Raw genomic sequence first — 26,932 nt, 5'->3', positions numbered from 1 at the left:
GAGCAAGGGACATCGTCATCAATGCCAACAATGCCAACATACGAAGATACCGATGATACAACATACGTAGACGTACCGATGACGGTTGATGAAGATGTTATGAATAGAAGCACAAGTTCACAATACACAGAAAGATACGATTGTTTTAACTTTGCCTTGATGTGTGACAGATTTGGTGTGTCTGATAGAGTAGCGTCAGCATTGGCAACCAGTATTTTCAAAGATTTTGAAATGAAAGATCAGCATGGCGAACCTCTCATCATGGATAAATCGAAAGTTCGTAGAGAAAGAGAGAAATGCAGACGAATAGTGCTCCGCAAAAGTTTTGATGATTCCAGTTTAATAGCGTTTTCATTCGACGGCAGAAAAGATGATCCTTATACGAGAGAAAAAATTGATGGTAAGCATCATAGTAGGATGGTAAAAGAACCTCACCTTGTTATTTTGGGAGAACCGAATTCTCGATTGATTGGTTACGCAAGACTGGTAGAGGAAAGTGCTGAATACAAAACAACAAAATTGAATGAATTTTTCAACGATAAAAACATATCTCTGGATGCATTGATTGGCATAAGCACTGACGGTGAGCCAACAAACATTGGCACACACGGTGGAATTATACGAAGATTCGAATTGCTGCTAAAAAGACCATTGCATTGGTTAGTTTGCCTTCTACACTTCAACGAACTTCCGTTTCGACATTTGTTTGGGGTTTTGGATAAATCATCCACCACTGGACCAACATCAACAACCGGGAAACTAAGCAAGCAAATTGAAAATTCTGAAGCTCTTCCGGTAAGTCATTGCTATCACTCATTTATTATAATTTTCTAACATTTTGAATGGTGAAATCATAATAAATTTATTTAATTATTATATATTTTTAGGTGGTGAGCGACTTTCAGAGAATTGCGTTGGAAAATATGCCTCCTGTTGCAGAACAGCACGAATATTCCACCGATTCGCAGTACTTATACGACATGGCACATGCAATTTCTAATGGCGTGGTTTCTGTGGATCTGGCTAACATAAAACCAGGGAAAATTGTACATTCTCGCTGGCTCACCAAGGCCGCTAGATTATTACGATTATATGTGACAATGAAAAAACCACCTAAAAATTTAAGAATTCTGGTTGAATTTATAATTAAGGTTTATGTGCCAATGTATTTTAATATCAAGTATTACAGCTCTGTCGTGTACGGTAGTGTATTATTTTTCAAGTACATTACTTGGGCACAATTTCTGGAGCCAAATTTACGCACTGTTGTCAATCATGTAATTAAATATAATCCATATTTTGCACATTCGGAAAATATATTGCTATCAATGTTGTTTGATGATAGGAAAGAGGTGCGCGACTCTGCTATCAAGAAAATTTTACGATATCGAGACAACGTTGAAGACCCATCGGAACTTAGAGAATATAAAAAACCAGATATAAACTTCCATTGCTTCGATTACACGAAAATGATCGATTTGACTGATAAAAATAACGTATTTGAACCACCATTCACGCGAATCATTCCGTATGAAACATTGATAGCATATTTAAATGAAGATGATTCACCATTAACTGATCCGCATATTCCATTACATATACAAGGAACGGAACAACACGTTCAACTGCTAGCTAGCGTTTCCAAACGAGTAATATCGGAAAATGTAGAGGCTGTTATGGAGGCGACATTAGAGAGCCGTGCGAAATTGCCCAGTGTTGAAACCAAAAAAGACTTCAAACAATATTTTTTTAGTTTCTTTCCTATGTTCTGATCGAATAAATTTTTAAAGAGAAAACAAAAATCCAAAAACAAAAAAAAAACATTTTTTTTCCTAGAAACTTCATTTGTGCGGAAAAATAATAGCCATTTCACTGATTTTTGTCATATAAAGTGCCAAAAATGGTGACACTAGCATGGGTGGGTCAGCCCTCCAAAGTTCGTGGGGGTCGGTCATACATTTGGACTCGATTGGGTCACTCTAAATGGGTCAAAACAGGATTTTTTGAAATTTGACCTTTTGGGTACCTACACGTTAGTACAAGGGACATCAGAATTCATTTTAGAGGTATGGTTTCTTATTTTGATCCCTAAAATCCGAAAATCATATGTGCCTAAGCGATTTTTAAATCGACCCACCCTAATATATATATATATATATATATATATATATATATATATATATATATATATATATATATATATATATATATATATATATATATATATATATATATATATATATATATATATATATATATATATATATATATATATATATATATATATATATATATATATATATATATATATTGTGATCGTTGGGTTTGCGGACGACATCACACTTGAGGTCTACGGCGAGTCGATCGAGGAGGTTGAGTTGACGGCTTCGCACTCTATAAGCGTCGTCGAGGACTGGATGCGCTCCAAAAAACTGGAGCTGGCGCATCATAAGACGGAGATTTCAGTTGTCAATAACCGCAAGTCGAAGCAACAGGCGTTGATCAGTGTCGGGAATTGCACCATCGCCTCTAAGCGCTCCCTGAAGCTGCTGGGGGTGATGATCGATGACAAGCTCGCCTTCGGGAGCCATGTCGAATATGCCTGTAAGAGGGCTTAAATGGCTATTGCAGCATTATCTCGCATGATGTCCAATAGCTCAGCAGTGTACGGCAGCAAGCGGAAACTTCTAGCTAGCGTGACTTCGTCCATACTGAGATACGGCGGGCCAGTGTGGTCCAAAGCACTAGGTACTAGTAAACATCGGAGTAAGTTGGAAAGTACCTACAGGCTCATGTGCCTGAGGGTTGCGAGCGCGTATCGAACTGTGTCATACGACGCAATCTGCGTCCTGTCCGGCATGATGCCTATCAGCATAGCCATTAAGGAGGACGTAGAATGCTTCAATCAACGTGACACAAGGGGCATACGAGGTACCAGAAGATCATTCTCGATGATCAGATGGCAGCAGGAGTGGTCCAATTCCGCTAAGGGTAGATGGACGCATCGACTTATTCCGGATGTATCCGGATGGGTCGGGAGGCGCCATGGAGAAGTGAACTTCCATCTGACACAGATTCTGTCAGGCCATGGTTGCTTTAGGCAGTATCTACACAGATTCGGGCATGCGGGGTCCCCCATGTGTCCCGAGTGCGCGGATGCGGAAGAGACTGCTGAGCATGTCTTCTTCGTGTGCCCTCGTTTTGTGCATGCGCGGAGCGACATGATGGTAGTGAGCGGGCCAGACACCACTCCGGACAACCTAGTTCGGAGGATGTGTAAAGACCCAAACATTTGGAGGGCGGTTTGTACAGCCGCCTCTCAAATAGTTTTAGAATTGCAAAACAGGCGACAGGTTGACCACCGACACGCCAGTGTTAGCTAACGGCCAGTCTCCAGGTTAGTTAGCTGAGTTAGCAAAAAGACCTAAAGAACCAAGAGGGTGCACAGAGCACAAAAGCCGCTCCCCGAAGCAATACCTAGCGGTGGTCCCGGGGAGTATTATGGGCTGGAGACTGAAGGGGTTTTAGTGGGTCCGGTCACTGATTCAAACCAACCCCACACTCCCTGAGGTTGGTCACCTCAGGGGTTTGGATGCAAATTTCCCCTTCACCTGAAACAAAAAAAAAAAAAAAAAATATATATATATATATATATATATACAGGTCGGACTCGATTATATACAGACTCGATTATATATTGACTCGATTATATATGATTCGATTATATACAAAATTGTATATAATCGAATCATAATTTTTTTTTCAATTTCAAATATAACTTACCTAAAGCAGCAATGTCGTATAGGGATCGTCCAAAATTACGTAACGCTTGGGGGAGGTAGAGATCTGACGAAACGTCGCAATCAATACTAAAAATTTTGAAGATCTATACAAAGAGCGTTACCTAGAGGAAAGAGGGTGTCGAAAATAGTTTTTATTTACGGTACGTAAATAATGGACGTTCCCTTCAGTCCAATATGACGTAACGCAACATTTTTTGACCCAAAACGTTGGTTTTTGAGCCAGAATGTTTCAAGTAAAGTAAAGCTGATCTAAAACAGAAATATCGCGAGGGAACGTTTACAAATTATGTAACGCTCAGGAAACGGGAAAAAGTGTTGGGTTGGCAAAGTGTTGCAACCCATACGGAAAATTTAAACAAAAAGCACGGCAAAGGGGGAAAGGAGATCAACAATAATTATCCTTGCGTTACGTTATAAATAAGCGCTCCCTTATTGGTTCATAAAAGTCCGTTCAAATGTTACATAACGCAAGCAAGGCTGAGGAAATTTTTTATGCCTGGTGTGCTGAGTATTGGAAACATGCTAGACAAAGTGGTGAGGGTTTTCCGGAAGTCCAATATTTATGTCACGTTTAATTTGAATGGGCCCTAATATTATTATTTCAATGTTAAGGTTGAGGTGATAGAGAATGACAATTTTCAAATACTTATTTTTATGAAGTTGAAATCAATACTGGTGAGCAAAAATTTAAATAAAATAAAGGCAATGTTTTTAGCTAATCTACTATCTACCCAATACGCAAGTCAAGTCTATGAATAATATTGGATGAAGAGGGGATTGAAATAAAATGACGAAAACATATAGTGTAAAGTACTGTTTCGATAAAATACTGTTATGATAATCTCGATGGTGGCTTTCGTTTAAAACACGCACTGCTACGGAGAAAATTTTTAAAACACTACACGGCGTGTATTGCAACTTGCACTGCGTGATGTGTAAGAACGACCGTAAACGCCGTGTAGTGTCTCTATGCAAAAGTGGCACCCGTGCAGCACGGTGTAGTGTTCTTGCAATGGCTGACTGCAATAACATAAAGAGTAACTACGAAATCTATACATACATCAATTTTTGTAAGAAAGGTTTTTTGCGACTTTAAGGGGGTTAGTCAAAAAAATTCTACTTATTTATTTAAAAACAACAAAAGATGTATGCAATATAAACAAAAATTTTGTGATTCGATTATATATACATATATTTTTGTAGGAAAGGTTTTTTGCGACTTTAAGGGGTTTAGTCAAAAAAATTCTACTTATTTATTTTAAAAAAACAACAAAAGATATATGCAATATAAACAAAAAAATTTTTTTTCTGATTCGATTATATATACATATATTTTTGTAAGAAAGGTTTTTTTGCGACTTTAAGGGGGTTAGTCAAAAAAAATCTACTTATTTACCTAAAAACAACAAAAGATGTATGCAAAATAAACAAAAAAAAAATTGTTTTCTGATTTGATTATATATACATATAGTTTTGTAAGAAAGGTTTTTTGCGACTTTAAGGGGGTTAGTCACAAAAATCCTACTTATTTATTCAAAAACAACAAAATATTGATGCAAAATAAACAAAAAAAATTTTTTTTTTTTGATTCGATTATATACAGGATTCGATTATATACAGTGAAAATTTTTCGGAGACTGTATATAATCGAGTCCGACCTGTATATGTATATATATATATATATATATATATATATATATATATATATATAAATAAATAAATATATATATATATATATATATATATATATATATATATATATATATATATATATATATAAATATATATATATATATATATATATATATATATATATATATATATATATATATATTTATATATATATATATATATATATATATATATATATATATATATATATATATATATATATATATATATTTATATATATATATAAATATATATACATATATATATATATATATATATATATATATATATATATATATATATATATATATATATATATATATATATATATATATATATATATATATATATATATTTATATATATATAAATATATATACTATATATATATATATATATATATATATATATATATATATATATATATATATATATATATATATATATATATATATATATATATATATATATATATATATATATATATATATAAGTAATGCTCGAATGGTTACGAGTATTATAAAAAAATATTTATTCACGTTTTAGACCGATTACAATAGAACGCACACTTAAGACTAACTCGATATTCCTATCGCTAAGCCTTTTATTAACTAAATCTACCTAGTCAGCACAACCAATATCGTTCGATGGGTCCTCCACGTTGGTACTCGTTGGTCGTGTCTACGTTGCCTTCCTGGGTTGTTGCTACGCTGGATTCTTCCTGGCTCATCATTTCTACGGTGCATCGATCGTTGCGTCCGATCGATGGGGCAAGTTGGCGTTGGTCGTCTCGATGTAGTTACCCTGGCTGTTGCTACGCTGGTTTCTCCTGGCTCATCAATTCCCTGGCGCATCGGTTGCTGTGGTCGATCGATGCGGCGTGTTGGCATGGTCGGCTGGGCTCGTCTTTTCATAACGTCTCCCCCCATAAGTATCAAGCGTCCTCGTTTGATGTTTAAGGACCTCGGATAATGGCGTCATGGTGTGGACTCCATTTCTTCCGTGCTTAGGCGTATCTTCATTTGTCTTAGCCGTCCCGTCTATTTCTCCTATATGTTTGGGGGTAAGAAGTTCTGGTAGCTTGGTGTGATTTTCCTTGCTCACCCTCGCATGTATTTTTCTGTAGAAAAATGCAGTGAAGAAACAAAAAAAGGTTAGTGCGAGGAGGATGACACCTCCATATGTTACCCGTTTTTGTGTATGGTTTAGAGATATTTGAATCTCGCTGAGTTCTTCTAGGTTCAGGATCCGAAGCATAAAGTTTTCTTCGTCATCTTTTGAGTAAGATGTGTTTTGTAGAGGTTTGCAGTAGATTGGAACCAGATACTCGTCTTGTTGAACTACGTCAAGCCTTCCAGAGAATGTAAGGTTGCGAATTCTAATGGTACAGTTTTCGGTTTCTACAATGGTGGCATCCCGTACCATCTTCGAGTTTCCACAAGAGTCTCTTACTTCAGTGTTTTCGGAGGTATCGATCAGGATAACGCCTTGTACAATTTCATTGACTTGGAATGCTTGTTTCGTCTTTACAAGCGGGCATGTTGGTGTTTGATGGGTTAAAATTTTGTAGATACATTCGTCTTCCACCAAGTTGTTACCCTCGCATATGTCGCATTTTGATGTTTGGGAGTAAATTAGATCGCCATGCTTAGTAACCAGGTTGATATGAGTGTCGATTCGTGTTTCGTTGATTTTCAGGGTATGAAGTTCCAAAAGGTCGTACGTCTTCTCGTCTAGAATTGGTGTCTTGATGAGTATAACTGCTTGTCCTTCGCTGATGCCGATACTAGCTGTGCTGTACTGAAAAATTTCGTCTAAATAATTCAATTTAAGGTTTTGGTTTACAAGTTTATCGAAAATGTACATTTTCTCTTCTACTGAAAGAATATTTTTGTTTAACAAGCCTATTCTAGAAAATTCTATCTGTTCCTCGATGTTCTCTAAAATATGAATAATTTTATCTGTATTCCAAATAAGGTTAATGAATTCTAAATCTGATCTCAGGCCTTGTACTGAATTATATTCTTTTGATATTTTGGAGCTGATTTTTCCAAGTGCATCTGTAATGTTGTTGATTTTGTCTTTAAAAAGTTCATTGATTTGAATTTGTCGGACTTGGTTGCGGACTAATTTGTTTTCTTGTGTTTGCAATTCTCCTAAGCTTTTATGTATGATTTCGAGATCATCATTATCTGGGTTCCCTGCAATGATTTTAATAGCCGTTCCTAGTGCATTTATTAGTGCTCTTTTTGTTCTGTGTGTATTTAAACCGTTGGCTACTTTAATTTTTTCTACAAGAGTTTGTTCTAAGTGTTCAATTGTTTTGAATGACTGGGTAATTTTTTCTATATATTTTACGTTGTCTTCTAGTGACCTAAGATTGATTTTGTGTAATGTCCTGTCATATCCAGTTTTGATCCTTGCTGTTTTGATTTTGAATGCAACCAGTCCATTGCTGTTGGGAATTTCTTTGTATGTGGTAGCATTAATTGTGTGGATGAAAATTATTCTGAAAGGAAAAAGGGATGGTTTAAATGTTTAGTTTTTAATTCGGTTTTTATGGATTTTAATATCGTTTGCATCAGTAAAAGTGAATTCATCATTGGATTTAACAGTTGCAATTTTATAAAGGTTTTGATCTTTGGTTTGTCTTTGACCAATTTTTATGTATTTTTTATCATTTATATTTAAAGTTTTTGGTGTTTCATTTTTATCAAATTTATTCTCGTGTGCTTCCTTTCGCTTATTGAGTTCAACTTTTATCGCGGATTGAATTTTATCAAAATTTCTTGCGATTTCCTCGCTATTTGTAATATTTGTTTTGTTAAAGACTACATCGCGTGGTTTTTGATTAATTGCCGAATGAAAAGTATTGTTGTAAATGTCGGTTAAAATATTCATTATTTCGTTTAATGCCAAATCTTTGTACTTCGCGTGTAAAGTTCTGTACAGCTCAATCAATGTTGAGTGAAACCTTTCAACAATGCCATTCGATTCGGAAGAACTAGCGTGATGAACGACTATTCCTAAATCGTTTAGGAATCCGATAAATCAATGGATTTAAAGGAAGGTTCTTGATCGCACACAATCGTTACAGGTCTTCCAAACTGTCTAATGTGATCCGTTATTGCTTTTTTCATGTCAATAATGGTTCTTGTTTCGAGTGCAATTATATTCGCGAATTTGGAAAATGAATCAACGATTGTGAGCCATTTATGACCTTTCATGAAAAAGACGTCGATATGGATTCTGTCAAAAACAGTTTCACCAAAGGTACTTCTTTGTATCAGTTTTGGAGGTTTTCTGTCATATTTGCTACGTTTGCAAATATCACAGGATGTGATAAAAATTTTCAGCTTCCTTTCAAGCTCGGGAAAGAAGTATTTTTGGAGAATCTGTTTCTTATTTTCCTTTATCCCCCTGTGACCAAATTCGTGGACTTGTTCGATAAGTTCATCTTGCTCGGTATCTAGACGGATGTCTTCTAGCAGCTTCTCTGAAATAAATACTTTGAAAATTTTATTAGTGGAAAAATGTGTTTTATAGGTTTCTTGAATTAATTGTAGCAGTGAAACTGGAGCTTTTATGCAGTTAACTCCTTTGGGGTTCAGATAGTTTTTGAAGATGTTCACAATATCAACCTCTGTATATTGAGGTCTAGCAATTGTATATCTGTGATATTTTGTGAAAACCTCTTCATGAAGATCGGTATCTATATTGCCAATTTTAAAGATCAATTGCGTTTTGAACAGATTAAGTGGTCTTTCCGTGCAACTTATAAAGTAGTCATCGCTAGTGTCCGCTGAGTGGACCGTTTCTAAGTCGTCGCTTGAGGTATTAACGTTGACTTCTTCGTTTGTTTCGGTTCTAATTCTTGATAGTGCGTCTGCAATGACGTTCTGTTTGCCCGGTTTATATTCGATTTCATAATCGAATTCTCCTAGGTTTAACTTCCATCTCACTATCTTGTCATTTGTGTTCGTAAGGGAATAGATTAATGGTTTGTGATCTGTCACCAACTTGAATTTTCGTCCGTATAGGTACGGTTTAAAATGCTTTACCGCCCATACAATGGCTAATAGTTCTTTTTCTGTTGTGCTATATCTCTCTTCAGTTTTATTTAATGTCCTTGATGCGTATGCTACTAGACGATCTTTTCCAGGTGTGCCCTGCGAAAGAACAGCTCCAATTGCGTAATCGCTTGCATCGGTTGTCAAAATAAAATCTTTGGAGAAGTCCGGATACATAAGTATCGGGTCCCTTATTAATATTTGTTTACATCTCTGAAAACATTCGTTGATTTCAGGAGTGATTTCGAATTCTTTATCTTTTCTTAACAGGCTCGTCAAAGGCTTTACTAGTTTGGCGAAATCTTTGATGAATCTCCTGTAATATCCTAAGGTTCCGAGGAACTGTCTAACCTCTTTTTCATTCTTAGGTATTGGCCACGATCTGATACTTTTAATTTTATCCTCGTTTGGCCGTACTCCGTCTTCTGAAACGGTGTGTCCTAAAAGTTGAACCTCCTTTCTAAAGAATTCGCATTTGTCTAATTGAATTTTTAGTCCAGCGTCTTTAAGTCGTTTTAAAATCATATCCAGATGTTTTTTATGCTCCTGGAGAGAACTAGAGAATATTATTATATCGTCCATATAGACGAAACAACACACTCCGATAAGGTCTCTCAAGATACAGTCCATAACGCGTTGGAATGTAGCCGGAGCATTTTTAAGACCGAACGGCATTCTGGTAAATTCGTATTTTCCTGAATTTACTGAGAAAGCGGTCTTTTCGGTGTCTTCCCCTGAAAGTTGTATCTGGTGGAATCCGGAAACCAGGTCAACTGTCGAAAAGTAACAGGCTCTTCCCAATTTGTCCAGTATATCTGTGATATCTGGTATTGGGTACTTGTCATTGATCGTTTTTTCGTTCAGTTTTCGATAGTCGATTACCAAACGAAATTTTTTTACACCTGAGGCATCTGCTTTTTTCGGTACGACCCATACCGGGGCAGTGTATGGAGAGATAGACTCCTTAATGATACCATCATTCAGCATTTTCCTCACTTGCTCCTGAATTTCAGCTTCAAATATTTGTGGACATTTATATGACTTTACATGAATTGGTATGTTATCAGTCGTTCGTATGCTATGTTTGATTTTGTGTGTAAAAGTTAGTTTTTCAGATTCTTCATACAAAACGTCTCTATTTTTGTTGATTACTTCTTTAAGAGCATCTTTTTCTAGTTCATTCATGTGTTTGTCTCGAATGTTGTAGTTGATTTTCTTCGATGCGATGTCTGCATCAGGTAACTTGATAATTTCACATTTTTCAGTTTTAGCTTGAAGTTGGTTTATGTTGATTTCTATTGGGGACTTGGTATGATTTTGCACTGCTATGAAGGCTAAATTATTCTCACTCTTATAGAGGCCTGGTAATATGGTGAAGTTTTCGTGGTGCTTTTCTTCTTTAATGAGAAAATCTCCGTCTTTTTTTTTTTTTTAATCTTTACAAATTGAAATTCCTGTTCTGTTATATTTATTCTGTGATTATCTGGGAATCTCTTTTTCATCTGAATGGTCTTTCTCCCGATTTTTAATGTGTTTTTGCGAATGTCAATTTGAGCGTTCAAGTCTCTTAACGACTCATAACCAATCAATCCATCAAAGAAGTTGTGAAATTTAAAGATGAAAAACTTCAATTTCTTGTTGATTTGAAACGGGTCGAAAGAGGCCGATCTGTTTATTGAGTGGGTTCCTTTTATGTTCGTCACCTTAATTCCCGTTTCGGTTTTGCAGTTTTCTATATTGACGTGGTCTGGTGAAAGATAGTTTTTGTTCGCACCTGTATCGACCAAAAATTTCATTTCACCTTTCGACGTTGGAATTGTAATATAGGGTATGAAGTTGTTGTTTGCTTTTAGTGCTTCGCTCACCTGAAAATTTAGCTCGTCGTCGACGAAGTAGTCATCGTCATCCGACTCTAGAACGGATTCCTCCAGCTGATTTGAGGTGTCAGGTTTTTCCTCAAGTTTGCTTTCGCGTTCTGTTTTATTGTCGTGGTTATTCACCTCGACACGAGATTTCGCCGTCCTCATGGAGACGTCATCGTCCGATGGTGAGCTTCTCGTTTTAAATTTTCCCGACCCATATGTTTTTGAATGGTTTGGGTTGTTGGAATTGGAGTTGGCAGGTTTCGCATTAAGCGAGTTGCCGTTGTTGTTGTAATTGTTTTGTTTCGCCTGTCTATTATGAAAACTTTGTTTGTCCATGTTATCTATTGTCGGCTTCTTATTTAGCGTACGTCTGTATGCTGCATTCGCATACTGCGTAGTGATGGCGTAGGCTTCCTCTAAAGATTCTGGCCTGTAGCTTCTCACGTGCATTGAAAGGTCATCTGTTAAGCCATCAATAAACCTGGTAAGCGTCATAAGACTAACGAGGTTGTTAATTGCTTTTGTTGAATGTCTGTAATCATCCATCGTCGCTGCCGTGGATTTAATGGCAGTGTCGATGGTCTTGATTTTATTGTAGTACTCTGGCAAACTTTTCTTGCCCTAATTTATGTAGAATAGCGACTGGATATGAGACGTGAGATCACGTCTATCTCCAAAAGAATTTAGGATGACATCTTTAATGTCGATCCAATTGTTAGGGTTACCCGCGGCAATCAGGATTTCCTTTTCCTCCCCTATGATTTTGTTCTTAACTGCTCTAACGAGTTGAGAGTATACTGCCTGGCCACGATACCGTTCGAACAAACCGAGTGTGTTCTCAGCGTCTTCGAGCCATGCACTCGTTTCTTTTTTATTACCGTTAAAAGTTGGTAAGTTTTTAATAGGATCGGGTGTCTGAAATTGCAGGAATGGATCATCTGCTTTGGCTTTCATTTGCCTAATGGTTGAAACAAGATCCTGCTGGGTGTCAGTCAGGTTTCTAATATGTTGAAGCAATTGCTCCACTGTTATTTCTTGTTGTTGCACCTGTGGTGGTGCATTTTGATGGTCTCCTAACTCGTCCAGTTCTGGTGCTGGCATGAGGTCTGGGGAGATCATAAGTTCACGCTCCATTTTAAATGAAGTGAGATTTGTTTGTTCACTTGTTATGGGAACTAAACAATATGCGAACCAGTTTTAAGTTAGATATGCGCTCACACTTGCACTAGCTTCACAAATTTATTTTGAGTTTCACACACTTCGTTGTGATATGTGGTATTCAATCGGCAACTAGTCTCGATGAAAAGTGACGATTGAATTATGTTTAGATTTAGTTTAAGAGTGTTTTACTTACAGAAATGCTTTCAGCATCATCTGGAGTCTCAAGTATGGTCCTCTGGTAGGTTGTAGGTAGATGTGTGTGGGTCCTTCTGTCGCTCCGAATCACGCAAACTGAGTGATATGCGCTCACCAGTGGCTTCGCCGATGATCCGGTTATTCTCGATGAATGTTGCTCGGGTTGGGCTTTCGTGAGGTGCTCTGTTTCCAAGCGCTTTTATTTGTTAAAACTGCGCTTATTTTCACTAAGTGCAGCTTCTATTTGCGATATCACTTGATAGTTACTTTTGGTTTGTTTAACTAAGTCCTAATTTCCACTTGGACTTGTATTTTTTCCGGTTCACTTAGCACTGCTTTTTCCGCACTAAGTCTTTTCCTTAATTCGCACTTAGGAAATTTAGCGTTTCACTACTTCCACGCACTTGCCGTCGACTGCGCCAGTAATGCTCGATTTATTTACGTTTTAGACCGATTACAATAGAACGCACACTTAAGACTAACTCGATATTCCTATCGCTAAACCTTTTATTAACTAAATCTACCTAGTCAGCACAACCAATATCGTTCGATGGGTCCTCCACGTTGGTACTCGTTGGTCGTGTCTACGTTGCCTTCCTGGGTTGTTGCTACGCTGGATTCTTCCTGGCTCATCATTTCTACGGTGCATCGATCGTTGCGTCCGACCGATGGGGCAAGTTGGCGTTGGTCGTCTCGATGTAGTTACCCTGGCTGTTGCTACGCTGGTTTCTACTGGCTCATCAATTCCCTGGCGCATATATATATATATATTTTTTTTTTTTTTGTTTCAGGTGAAGGGGAAATTTGCATCCAAACCCCTGAGGTGACCAACCTCAGGGAGTGTGGGGTTGGTTTGAATCAGTGACCGGACCCACTAAAACCCCTTCAGTCTCCAGCCCATAATACTCCCCGGGACCACCGCTAGGTATTGCTTCGGGGAGCGGCTTTTGTGCTCTGTGCACCCTCTTGGTTCTTTAGGTCTTTTTGCTAACTCAGCTAACTAACCTGGAGACTGGCCGTTAGCTAACACTGGCGTGTCGGTGGTCAGCCTGTCGCCTGTTTTGCAATTTTAAAACTATTTGAGAGGCGGCTGTACAAACCGCCCTCCAAATGTTTGGGTCTTTACACATCCTCCGAACTAGGTTGTCCGGAGTGGTGTCTGGCCCGCTCACTACCATCATGTCGCTCCGCGCATGCACAAAACGAGGGCACACGAAGAAGACATGCTCAGCAGTCTCTTCCGCATCCGCGCACTCGGGACACATGGGGGACCCCGCATGCCCGAATCTGTGTAGATACTGCCTAAAGCAACCATGGCCTGACAGAATCTGTGTCAGATGGAAGTTCACTTCTCCATGGCGCCTCCCGACCCATCCGGATACATCCGGAATAAGTCGATGCGTCCATCTACCCTTCGCGGAATTGGACCACTCCTGCTGCCATCTGATCATCGAGAATGATCTTCTAGTACCTCGTATGCCCCTTGTGTCACGTTGATCGAAGCATTCTACGTCCTCCTTAATGGCTATGCTGATAGGCATCATGCCGGACAGGACGTAGATTGCGTCGTATGACACAGTTCGATACGCGCTCGCAACCCTCAGGCACATGAGCCTGTAGGTACTTTCCAACTTACTCCGATGTTTACTAGTACCTAGTGCTTTGGACCACACTGGCCCGCCGTATCTCAGTATGGACGAAGTCACGCTAGCTAGAAGTTTCCGCTTGCTGCCGTACACTGCTGAGCTATTGGACATCATGCGAGATAATGCTGCAATAGCCATTTAAGCCCTCTTACAGGCATATTCGACATGGCTCCCGAAGGCGAGCTTGTCATCGATCATCACCCCCAGCAGCTTCAGGGAGCGCTTAGAGGCGATGGTGCAATTCCCGACACTGATCAACGCCTGTTGCTTCGACTTGCGGTTATTGACAACTGAAATCTCCGTCTTATGATGCGCCAGCTCCAGTTTTTTGGAGCGCATCCAGTCCTCGACGACGCTTATAGAGTGCGAAGCCGTCAACTCAACCTCCTCGATCGACTCGCCGTAGACCTCAAGTGTGATGTCGTCCGCAAACCCAACGATCACAACCCCTTGGGGGAGCTTTAGTTTCAGCACTTCATCGTACATGATATTCCACAGTACCGGGCCCAGGATGGAACCTTGTGGAACCCCTGCGGTAATTGGGACACATTTTTGACCCTCGTCTGTGCTGTAAACTAGCACACGATTCTGGAAATAATTTTCAAGAATCCTGTACAAAGACACCGGAATGTCTAGTTTCCGAAGCGAGTGGGCTATGGAATCCCAGCTAACACTATTGAACGCATTTTTCACGTCCAACGTGACGATTGCGCAATAGCGAATGCCCCATCTTTTACGCTGGAGTGCTACCTCTGCTGTTTTGGTGACGGACAGAATAGCATCCACCGTAGACTTGCCTTTTCGGAAGCCGAACTGGTTACTCGACAGACCGTTTGCACTTTCGGTGTACCTAACCAGTCTATTGAGAATAACCTTCTCGAGCACCTTACCCGCCGTATCGAGCAGACATATCGGTCTGTATGCCGACGGGTCACCAGGTGGTTTCCCTGTCTTCGGCAATTAGACCAGCTTCTGTCGCTTCCATCTCTCTGGGAATGTACAGTCATCCAGGCACTTCTGCATGACTTCCCGGAATAGTCTGGGGGCCTCTTTGATGGCCTTCTTCACAGCCAGATTCGGAATCCCATCCAATCCCGGTGCCTTGCTCACCTTCAGGGAGTTGGCGATCACGATGAGTTCCTCATTCGTAACCGTTTCCGCCTCCTCTGCCTCGGCACGGCTAACGCATTCACTCATAAATTGGGTGTTCGGCAGGTTGGCCGACCACCTCTGGTCTGAGTTTGAGATACTGGAACGTCGGTGAAGTGACTCGCCAGCCGGAGGCCAAGGATTTGGCTCGTGGCGTGGAAAGAGTCCCTCTATGATCCGCTCAAGCATCGCTGGTGATTTTTCTGCGGGCGCCATCGGACCCTTAGTCTTGGCCATCACCATCCTATAGGCGTTACCCCACGGGTTAGTGTTGGCACTAGCGCACAGTCTTTCGAAGCACGCACGTTTACTAACTTTTATTGCTCTCTTAAGCGCCGCTCTTGCGGAACTGAATGCCCCTCGACGATCTTCCCTTTCTTCGTCGGTTCGCGCACGTTGAATCCTTCTTCTCGCTTGAAGACACGCTCTGCGGAGGTCCGCTATCGCGTCGGTCCACCAGTAGACTGATGGCCTTCCATGCCTAGGCTGGCGGTTCCTAGGCATAGTGGCGTCGCACGCCCGCGAAAGTAATGCAACAAGTTGATCAGCGCTCAGGTTTTGAGTTCTGCTCGCCTTGTGTTCTAGTCTAATTGCTTCCGCAAATACCTCTTCGTTGAAGTGTGATATCCTCCACCCGCGAGGAGCTGGAGTGTTAATTCTACTCGCCACATGCGGTCTCGTTTTACAGTCTACGCTATAACAGACCGCCAGATGGTCGCTCCGAGATTATGGCGATGTCCGACAACGACTCAGTGACTGCTTGGTATAGCAGTTGCTGAGCCGCGAAGCAGTGGTTCAAATTTAGCTGTGACACTCTCACGCCCGTGGCTTGCTAGTCGGCTTACCGGCCGTGCACCTCGGGCCTCCCATTATGTGCTTTGCGTCACGCTTCCCGGCGCACGCCAAGCACTTCGGGGGCTCTCCGCAGTCTTTGCTTTTGTGGCCTGCAGCACCGCACCGCCTGCATAGGGAGCTCCTGTCAGGCCCCTTGCAGCTAAAGGACTTGTGTCCTTGCTCGAAGCATCGAAAGCAGACCTCCGGCGGCTGGTAGATGCTGAGTGGGCACATTGACCAGCCCACTTTGAGCCTCGCTACCTTTAGCGCCTGGTTTGCGTCTACTGACGGAAGCCTGACAGTGGCGGTCTGGGTTCCTACTGGGCCTTTGCGCAGTCGAACTGCCTCTGGTGCCACAACCACTTCGCACTGCTCCTTGAGAGCATCCACGACTTCGTATGCCTCGGTGACTTCGTCCAGGTATTTAAGTTGTAGGGTTACCTGCGACGTGAGTGCCCGAACCTGCACTCTATCTCCAAGCGCCTCTTGGGCCAATGCCCGATAGGCTGGGCCCTTGTTTCTGGCTTCCTTGCGGAGCTCGACGATCATTTCTCCCTTGCGGGATCGGCGGATGCTACGCACATCTGCCCCCAGATCTTTGAGCTTCGCATCGCCTCTCTTTGCCTTAAGGACTTCCGAGTACTTTGACTCTTCTGTCTTAAGGATGAGTGCGTCGCCCTTATTTTTAACTTTCTTCGTCGCAGGATTTGTAACCGGGTGCGGTTTTTTGGCCACCACTTTTTGGTTCCTCCTCCTTCCCGGAACCGTTACCCACGGGTTACCGGGAGCCTTCTGCTCCTTGGCTGCCACCGTGGGCGTTGCTTGCGCCACTCCTACACCGGTCTGAGGGCTGTTTGCGATTAAACGCTTCTTGGTGCCTCCGGGGGCCGTCTCTCCCGGGGACTGTCGCGTTCGTTTGGCAGCTGGTCCTGCCGCGCAAACCGCCGCAAACGTGCTGGCGTCCGTTTGGACCGACTTCGTCGCCAGCTCGGTCACCTTCGTCTCCTCTTTCTCCGCAGCCGCAGCTTTCATTTCGAGCTCGGCATGCTCCTTTTTCGCAGCATCGACGGAGGACCGAAGCATGTAGAGGGCTTGCTTCAAGTACTTCGTTGTATTGCTGCGACTTTTCGCAAACTCGATTATAGCATCGAGCTGCTCAGACAGGGCCACTACCCTCGGTAGCGTGTCCCGCTGTCTTCCGACCGCCTTTAATAGCTGTGGACCAGCCACCGCGATGTCTTGCGTAGATCCGGTAGGCGTACCACCTTTACCGTCTTCGCAGGCGACCTTCACTGCATCCGTCTCCACTTTTCTAGGCGGAGACCGCTGGATGCCACCTCGCGCAAATGGGTTTTTCAACCCATCTGCCCCCATCTCCAGAGTTTTGTTTTGCTGCATTTTTGTTTATTGGGTCCCCCTACCAGCCGCTATCGTTATCCATAATGGAGTGGTCGTCTAAATGGTCCCAAGGTAGTCTATGCCGGAGCAGTGAGGCCATGGCTAGGGGCGGCTGCCATAGCGCCTTATGGGCAACTATGACACCCCCGACCGGCGCAAGTCAGGAAAAGACATCTGATCTTACTCCTGCCGGGTTCCCACCAGGCAATGGACACGGAACGTACTGGAAGGCCTGCCAGGTTTTACGGGACGGAGACCCCTGCACCGGTTGTAATCTCGCCGTTTCAAGCCGTTATCACACGACATTACTAAGGGAGCTCGGCGCAGGTGCCAGCCCAAAATCATGGTACGAAAACGAAATCCGACTCTTATCCTATAGTGATGCGACCAGTTGCCGTAATTGGGAACATTACTGGCATCAGTCCCAATGGGCGATATAGTGCATTTGGGTGGTGGGAGCGGCACTACTCGCTTCGTCGGAGCTGCTTCCGGCCAGTGTGGCTTTTGCGAGAATTCAGCGGCCCAGTGCCTGAATCTCGCCACGACCTAGGCTAGCTCCCGCTGATGGTCCGGGACTGCTTGCTAGCAGTGAGCACTTCCGTGGCCTTCGGTAATCGCCAATTACTGACCCGTGGTGGCATACAGCTCTGCCAATATATATATATATATATATATATATATATATATATATATATATATATATATATATATATATATATATATATATATATATATATATATATATATATATATATATATATATATATATATATATATATATATATATATATATATATATATATATATATATATATATATATATATATATATATATATATATATATATGTATATATTATATATATATATATATATATATATATATATATATATATATATATATATATATATATATATATATATATATATATATTTATTTATATATATATATATATATACTAGTTGAACTTTCCCGGCGATGCTCGGGATCAAAGGTGTCAAAGATAGTTTTTTTTTATATTTCATTGCTGCATTAGCTCAACTCACTTCATAAATATAATTCACATCTTATACTTCCATCATCACTTTAAGTAGGGTGTCGAACGTCTTCGTCAGTGGTTTTCTTCGGACCTTTTTTGCATAACCGAAGAAAACCACTGACGAAGACGTTCGATACCCTACCTTAATATTCTGAGAACGCGCAGAACGGAAATACCCATATTGGATTGTTTTTTGTGATTTTGGGCTGATTTACAGAAACTGGAAGTCACCATTTTGGATTTCAAAATGACGTATGGAGTTCCACTTTCGAAAGTATTGAAATTGTTGGCCAAATATCACTTTAGAAGTCATAAATTTGCATGTTTCATGTAGTTTTGTGAATAATATATCAAATTTAGTAATCAGATACTTGTTATTTTTCTTCAAATGTCTTTTCTTAACGTTAACAAACATTTTAATGAAAAAAAAAAGTGTCATCGCTGTAAAATGACGTATGGAGGTCCACTTTCGGAAGTATTGAAATTGTTGGCCATATATCACTTAAGGTTATTTTCCTGAAACCGGAAGTCGCCATTTTTTAATCCACAAAACTTTGTAGAAAATAAGAAAATAAAAGATTTTTAATGCTTGAGCTGCCTCTTAATCGATATTCAAACAAATGAATCGTAACCTTTCCTGCAGCTAGATGTGAGTTCTAGTTTGGATTAATGCAAAATAAGTAAAACAGTAAGATTAGAAGCTGAATGACCTTCTGGTTGAAAGCTCTCTAATGAAAATCAAATTCAAATTCAAAAGTACAAAAGTAAATCGAATGCCGTAATATGTAACTATTCACAAAACTACGAAAACATCAGAAATGTGAAATGTTCATGCTCGAGATATGGGTTATCCTGCAAAAAAAATTGTAGATGAAAGAACAACGAACATTTTATTGCAAAAAAAAAACAAATCATTGAATTTTGATTCAGAGGCGAATTGCGCATAAAAAGTCAAAGTTTCGCATGTAATCGTATAAAAACGTATAAATTAAAAAAAAATATTTTTCGGTGATTTTCTGTATTTTGTATGCTGTATATGGTCCTCGTGGCTCTGTGGTTAGCGATGTCGATTGGCTCCCACACGGTTGTGATATCGGGTTCGATTCCCGATCAGGTCGAGAATCTTTGCGAACTGCAATTTTTCTCGACTCAGCTCTGGGGCACGGTGTATCGTTGTTCTTATCCTACAACATGCAAAATGTGCTAAAACAATATCGATAACGAATTTTCTCAACTAATCTGGTTGATCGAGAGCGCTATTAGAAGGCTGCAATATTGTTGTGCTGTATACAGAAAATCATCTTCAAACATACATTTTATATTTTAACATAAACAAACATTTTAATGAAAAAAGAATCACATGTCATCGCTTTAAATTTTGATTTAGCGGCAAATCCAGCATAAAAGTCATAATTTTGCATGTTTCACGCAGTTTTGTGAATAATATCTCAAGTTTTAGTAATCATATACATTTTATTTTTCCTCAAATGTCTTTCCTGAACGTTAACAAACATTACAGTGAAAAAAAATCATATGTCAACGCTTTGAATTTTGATTTAAAGGCGAATTTAGCACAGAAAGCCATAATTTTGCGTGTTTTCGGTAGTTTCGTGAATAATATCTCAAGTTTTAGTAAGCAGATACTAATTATTTTTCCTTACATATCTTTCCTGAGCGTTGACAAACATTTTATTGAAAAAAAAAAATCACATGTCATCGCTTTGAAATTAGATTTAGAGGCGAATTCAGCATAAAAAGTTATAATTTTGCTTGTTTCACGCAGTTTTGTGAATAAAATCTCAAGTTTTAGTAAACAGATACTTGTTAATTTCCTTCAAATGTCTTTCCTAAACGTTTACAAACATTTTAATGTAAAAAAAATCACATGTCATCGCTTGAAATTTTGATTTAGAGGCAAATTCAACATAAAAATTCATAAAGTTGCATGTTTCACGTAGTTTTGTGAATAATATCTCAAGTTTTAGTAATCATATACTATTTATTTTTCCTCAAATGTCTTTCCTAAACATTAACAAACGTTTTAATGAAAAAAGAATCACATGTCATGGCTTTAAATTTTTTTTAGAGGCAAATTCAGCATAAAAAGTCATATTTTTGCAAGTTTTACGTAGTTTTGTGAATAAAATCTCAAGTTTTAGTAAACAGGTACTTGTTACTTTCCTTCAAATGTCTTTCCTAAACGTTTACAAACAAACGTTTACAATGTAAAAAAAATCACATGTCATCGCTTGAAATTTTGATTTAGAGGCAAATTCAGCATATTTTTGCTTGTTTTACGTAGTTTCGTGAATAAAATCTCAAGTTTTAGTAATCAGATACTAATTATTTTTTCTCCCATGTCTTCCTTGAACATTAACAAACATTTTAGTGTAAAAAATCATATGTCAACGCTTTGAATTTTGATTTAGAGGCAAATTTAGCACAGAAAGTCATAATTTTGCGTGTTTTACGTAGTTTCGTGAATAATATCTCAAGTTTTAGTAATTAGATACCTATTATTTTTTCTCAAATATCTTTCTTAAACATCAACGAACATTGTAATGAAAAAAAATCACATGTCGTCGCTTTGAATTTTGATTTGGAGACGAATTAAGTATAAAAAGTCATAATTTTGCATGTTTTACGTAGTTTTGTTAATAATATCTCAAGTTTTAGTAATCAGATACTAATTATTTTTCCTCGAATGTCTTCCCTGAACATTACAAACATTTTAGTGAAAAAAGAATCATATGTCATCGCTTTGAATTTTGATTTAGAGGCAAATTTAGCACAGAAAGTCATAATTTTGCATGTTTTACGTAGTTTTGTGAATAATATCTCAAGTTTTAGTAATTAGATAACTATTTTTTTTATAACTAATGTCTTTCCTGAACATCAGCGAACATTTTCATGTTAAAAAACCTACATGTCACCGCTTATTATTTTTGATTTAGAACGATTCAAAATGATGATGATTACTGTACACCACAAAGACTGAGGGAATAATATTAATAAGATCAAGCGTTACGGAATTCCATTTTTATATAGTAGATATATATATATATATATATATATATATATATATATATATATATATATATATATATATATATATATATATATATATATATATATATATATATATATATATATATATATATATGGCAGAGCTGTATGCCACCACGGGTCGGTAATTGGCGATCACCGAAGGCCACGGAAGTGCTCACTGCTAGCAAGCAGTCCCGGACCATCAGCGGGAGCTAGCCTAGGTCGTGGCGAGATTCAGGCACTGGGCCGCTGAATTCTCGCAAAAGCCACACTGGCCGGAAGCAGCTCCCACGGAGCGAGTAGTGCCGCTCCCACCACCCAAATGCACTATACCGCCCATTGGGACTGATGCCAGTAATGTTCCCAATTACGGCAACTGGTCGCATCACTATAGGATACGAGTCGGATTTCGTTTTCGTACCATGATTTTGGGCTGGCACCTGCGCCGAGCTCCCTTAGTAATGTCGTGTGATAACGGCTTGAAACGGCGAGATTACAACCGGTGCAGGGGTCTCCGTCCCGTAAAACCTGGCAGGCCTTCCAGTACGTTCCGAGTCCATTGCCTGGTGGGAACCAGGCAGGAGTAGGATCAGATGTCTTTTCCTGACTTGCGCCGGTCGGGGGTGTCATAGTTGCCCATAAGGCGCTATGGCAGCCGCCCCTAGCCATGGCCTCACTGCTCCGGCATAGACTACCTTGGGACCATTTAGGCGACTACTCCATTATGGATAAGGATAGCGGCTGGTAGGGGGACCCAATTAACAAGAATGCAGAAAAACAAAACTCTGGAGATGGGGGCAGATGGGTTGGAAAACCCATTTGCGCGAGGTGGCATCCAGCGGTCTCCGCCTAGAAAAGTGGAGACGGATGCAGTGAAGGTCGCCTGCGAAGACGGTAAAGGCAGTACGCCTACCGGATCTACGCAAGACATCGCGGTGGCTGGTCCACAGCTATTAAAGGCGGTCGGAAGACAGCGGGACACGCTACCGAGGGTAGTGGCCCTGTCTGAGCAGCTCGATGCTATAATCGAGTTTGCGAAAAGTCGCAGCAATACAACGAAGTACTTGAAGCAGGCCCTCTACATGCTTCGGTCCTCCGTCGATGCTGCGAAAAAGGAGCACGCCGAGCTCGAAATGAAAGCTGCGGCTGCGGAGAAAGAGGAGACGAAGGTGACCGAGCTGGCGACGAAGTCGGTCCAAACGGACGCTAGCACGTTTGCGGCGGTTTGCGCGGCAGGGCCAGCTGCCAAACGAACGCGACAGTCCCCGGGAGAGACGGCCCCCGGGGGCACCAAGAAGCGTTTAATCGCAAACAGCCCTCAGACCGGTGTAGGAGTGGCGCAAGCAACGCCCACGGTGGCAGCCAAGGAGCAGAAGGCTCCCGGTAACCCGTGGGTAACGGTTCCGGGAAGGAGTAGGAACCAAAAAGTGGTGGCCAAAAAACCGCATCCGGTTACAAATCCTGCGACGAAGAAAGTTAAAAATAAGGGCGACGCACTCATCCTTAAGACAGAAGAGTCAAAGTACTCGGAAGTCCTTAAGGCAATGAGAGGCGATGCGAAGCTCAAAGATCTGGGGGCAGATGTGCGTAGCATCCGCCGATCCCGCAAGGGAGAAATGATCGTTGAGCTCCGCAAAGAAGCCAGAAACAAGGGCCCAGCCTATCGGGCATTGGCCCAAGAGGCGCTTGGAGATAGAGTGCAGGTTCGGGCACTCACGTCGCAGGTAACCCTACAACTTAAATACCTGGACGAAGTCACCGAGGCATGCGAAGTCGTGGATGCCCTCAAGGAGCAGTGCGAAGTGGTTGTGGCACCAGAGGCAGTTCGACTGCGCAAAGGCCCAGTAGGAACCCAGACCGCCACTGTCAGGCTTTCGTCAGTAGACGCAAACCAGGCGCTAAAGGTAGCGAGGCTCAAAGTGGGCTGGTCAATGTGCCCACTCAGCATCTACCAGCCGCCGGAGGTCTGCTTTCGATGCTTCGAGCAAGGACACAAGTCCTTTAGCTGCAAGGGGCCTGACAGGAGCTCCCTATGCAGGCGGTGTGGTGCTGCAGGCCACAAAAGCAAAGACTGCGGAGAGCCCCCGAAGTGCTTGGCGTGCGCCGGGAAGCGTGACGCAAAGCACATAATGGGAGGCCCGAGGTGCACGGCCGGTAAGCCGACTAGCAAGCCACGGGCGTGAGAGTGACACAGCTAAATTTGAACCACTGCTTCGCGGCTCAGCAACTGCTATACCAAGCAGTCACTGAGTCGTTGTCGGACATCGCCATAATCTCGGACCCCTACCGAATTCCTTCCGGAAACGGTAACTGGATTTCGGACGGGTCCGGTATGGCGGCAATATGGACGACGAGCAGGTTCCCGGTTCAAGAGATAGTGTCAACTTCAAACGAAGGATACGCGGTTGCCAAGGTGAACGGAGTGTACTACTGCAGCTGCTATGCTCCGCCTCGTTGGTCTACCGAGCAGTTCGCAAGGATGATCGACCGAGCCACCGGGGAGCTGATCGGTCTATCACCGTTGGTAGTGGCGGGCGACTTCAACGCATGGGCAACTGAGTGGGGAAGTCGACGCACAAACCAGAGAGGCCGGATCTTGTTGGAGGCTTTGGCGAAGCTCAACATAGATCTGGCCAACGTCGGCTTGAAGAGCACCTTCAGTAGAAACGGCGCGGAGTCGATCATCGATGTGACATTCTGTAGTCCAGGATTGATCACGAACTGGAGGGTAGACGATGGCTACACTCATAGCGACCATCTGGCGGTCTGTTATAGCGTAGACTGTAAAACGAGACCGCATGTGGCGAGTAGAATTAACACTCCAGCTCCTCGCGGGTGGAGGATACCACACTTCAACGAAGAGGTATTTGCGGAAGCAATTAGACTAGAACACGAGGCAAGCAGAATTCGTAACCCGAGCGCTGATCAACTTGTTGCCATACTTTCGCGGGCGTGCGACGCCACTATGCCTAGGAACCGCCAGCCTAGGCATGGAAGGCCACCAGTCTACTGGTGGACCGACGCGATAGCGGACCTCCGCAGAGCGTGTCTTCAAGCGAGAAGAAGGATTCAACGTGCGCGAACCGACGAAGAAAGGGAAGATCGTCGAGGGGAATTCAGTTCCGCAAGAGCGGCGCTTAAGAGAGCAATAAAAGCTAGTAAACGTGCGTGCTTCGAAAGACTGTGCGCTAGTGCCAACACTAACCCGTGGGGTAACGCCTATAGGATGGTGATGGCCAAGACTAAGGGTGCGATGGCGCCCGCAGAAAAATCACCAGCGATGCTTGAGCGGATCATAGAGGGACTCTTTCCACGCCACGAGCCAAATCCTTGGCCTCCGGCTGGCGAGTCACTTCACCGACGTTCCAGTATCTCAAACTCAGACCAGAGGTGGTCGGCCAACCTGCCGAACACCCAATATATGAGTGACGGCGTTAGCCGTGCCGAGGCAGAGGAGGCGGAAACGGTTACGAATGAGGAACTCATCGCGATCGCCAACTCCCTGAAGGTGAGCAAGGCACCGGGATTGGATGGGATTCCGAATCTGGCTGTGAAGAAGGCCATCAAAGAGGCCCCCAGACTATTTCGGGAAGTCATGCAGAAGTGCCTGGATGACTGTACATTCCCAGACAGATGGAAGCGACAGAAGCTGGTCTTATTGCCGAAGACAGGGAAACCACCTGGTGACCCGTCGGCATACAGACCGATATGTCTGCTCGATACGGCGGGTAAGGTGCTCGAGAAGGTTATTCTCAATAGACTGGTTAGGTACACCGAATGTGCAAACGGTCTGTCGAGTAACCAGTTCGGCTTCCGAAAAGGCAAGTCTACGGTGGATGCTATTCTGTCCGTCACCAAAACAGCAGAGGTAGCACTCCAGCGTAAAAGATGGGGCATTCGCTATTGCGCAATCGTCACGTTGGACGTGAAAAATGCGTTCAATAGTGTTAGCTGGGATTCCATAGCCCACTCGCTTCGGAAACTAGACATTCCGGTGTCTTTGTACAGGATTCTGGAAAATTATTTCCAGAATCGTGTGCTAGTTTACAGCACAGACGAGGGTCAAAAATGTGTCCCAATTACCGCAGGGGTTCCACAAGGTTCCATCCTGGGCCCGGTACTGTGGAATATCATGTACGATGAAGTGCTGAAACTAAAGCTCCCCCAAGGGGTTGTGATCGTTGGATTTGCGGACGACATCACACTTGAGGTCTACGGCGAGTCGATCGAGGAGGTTGAGTTGACGGCTTCGCACTCTATAAGCGTCGTCGAGGACTGGATGCGCTCCAAAAAACTGGAGCTGGCGCATCATAAGACGGAGATTTCAGTTGTCAATAACCGCAAGTCGAAGCAACAGGCGTTGATCAGTGTCGGAATTGCACCATCGCCTCTAAGCGCTCCCTGAAGCTGCTGGGGGTGATGATCGATGACAAGCTCGCCCTTCGGGAGCCATGTCGAATATGCCTGCAAGAAGGCTTCAATGGCTATTGCAGCATTATCTCGCATGATGTCCAATAGCTCAGCAGTGTACGGCAGCAAGCGGAAACTTCTAGCTAGCGTGACTTCGTCCATACTGAGATATGGCGGGCCAGTGTGGTCCAAAGCATTAGGTACTAGTAAACATCGGAGTAAGTTGGAAAGTACCTACAGGCTCATGTGCCTGAGGGTTGCGAGCGCGTATCGAACTGTGTCATACGACGCAATCTGCGTCCTGTCCGGCATGTTGCCTATCAGCATAGCCATTAAGGAGGACGTAGAATGCTTCGATCAACGTGACACAAGAGGGCATACGAGGTACCAGAAGATCATTCTCGATGATCAGATGGCAGCAGGAGTGGTCCAATTCCGCGAAGGGTAGATGGACGCATCGACTTATTCCGGATGTATCCGGATGGGTCGGGAGGCGCCATGGAGAAGTGAACTTCCATCTGACACAGATTCTGTCAGGCCATGGTTGCTTTAGGCAGTATCTACACAGATTCGGGCATGCGGGGTCCCCATGTGTCCCGAGTGCGCGGATTGCGGAAGAGACTGCTGAGCATGTCTTCTTCGTGT

General features: G+C 42.0%; 2 protein-coding genes across 3 annotated transcripts in view; both read left to right on the top strand.

Moving 5' to 3' along the window:
* The window catches only part of LOC129717835 (uncharacterized), an 879,733-nt gene that overhangs the window by 471,291 nt on the left and 381,510 nt on the right, over positions 1–26,932 (top strand). The gene's annotated exons all lie outside the window — the stretch shown is intronic.
* On the top strand, positions 673–1,811 carry LOC129717841 (uncharacterized). The gene is made up of 2 exons (XM_055668051.1): positions 673–795; positions 888–1,811. The coding sequence occupies exon 2, from the start codon at positions 924–926 to the stop codon at positions 1,770–1,772; it is 849 nt and encodes a 282-aa protein (XP_055524026.1). The 5' UTR covers positions 673–795; positions 888–923; the 3' UTR covers positions 1,773–1,811.

The sequence above is a fragment of the Wyeomyia smithii genome, chromosome 1 (genome assembly GCF_029784165.1).
Source record: "Wyeomyia smithii strain HCP4-BCI-WySm-NY-G18 chromosome 1, ASM2978416v1, whole genome shotgun sequence".
Classification (NCBI taxonomy): Eukaryota; Metazoa; Arthropoda; class Insecta; order Diptera; family Culicidae; genus Wyeomyia; species Wyeomyia smithii.
Note: the sequence above shows the minus strand (reverse complement) of the source record. Positions and strands in the feature narration are given on the sequence as shown.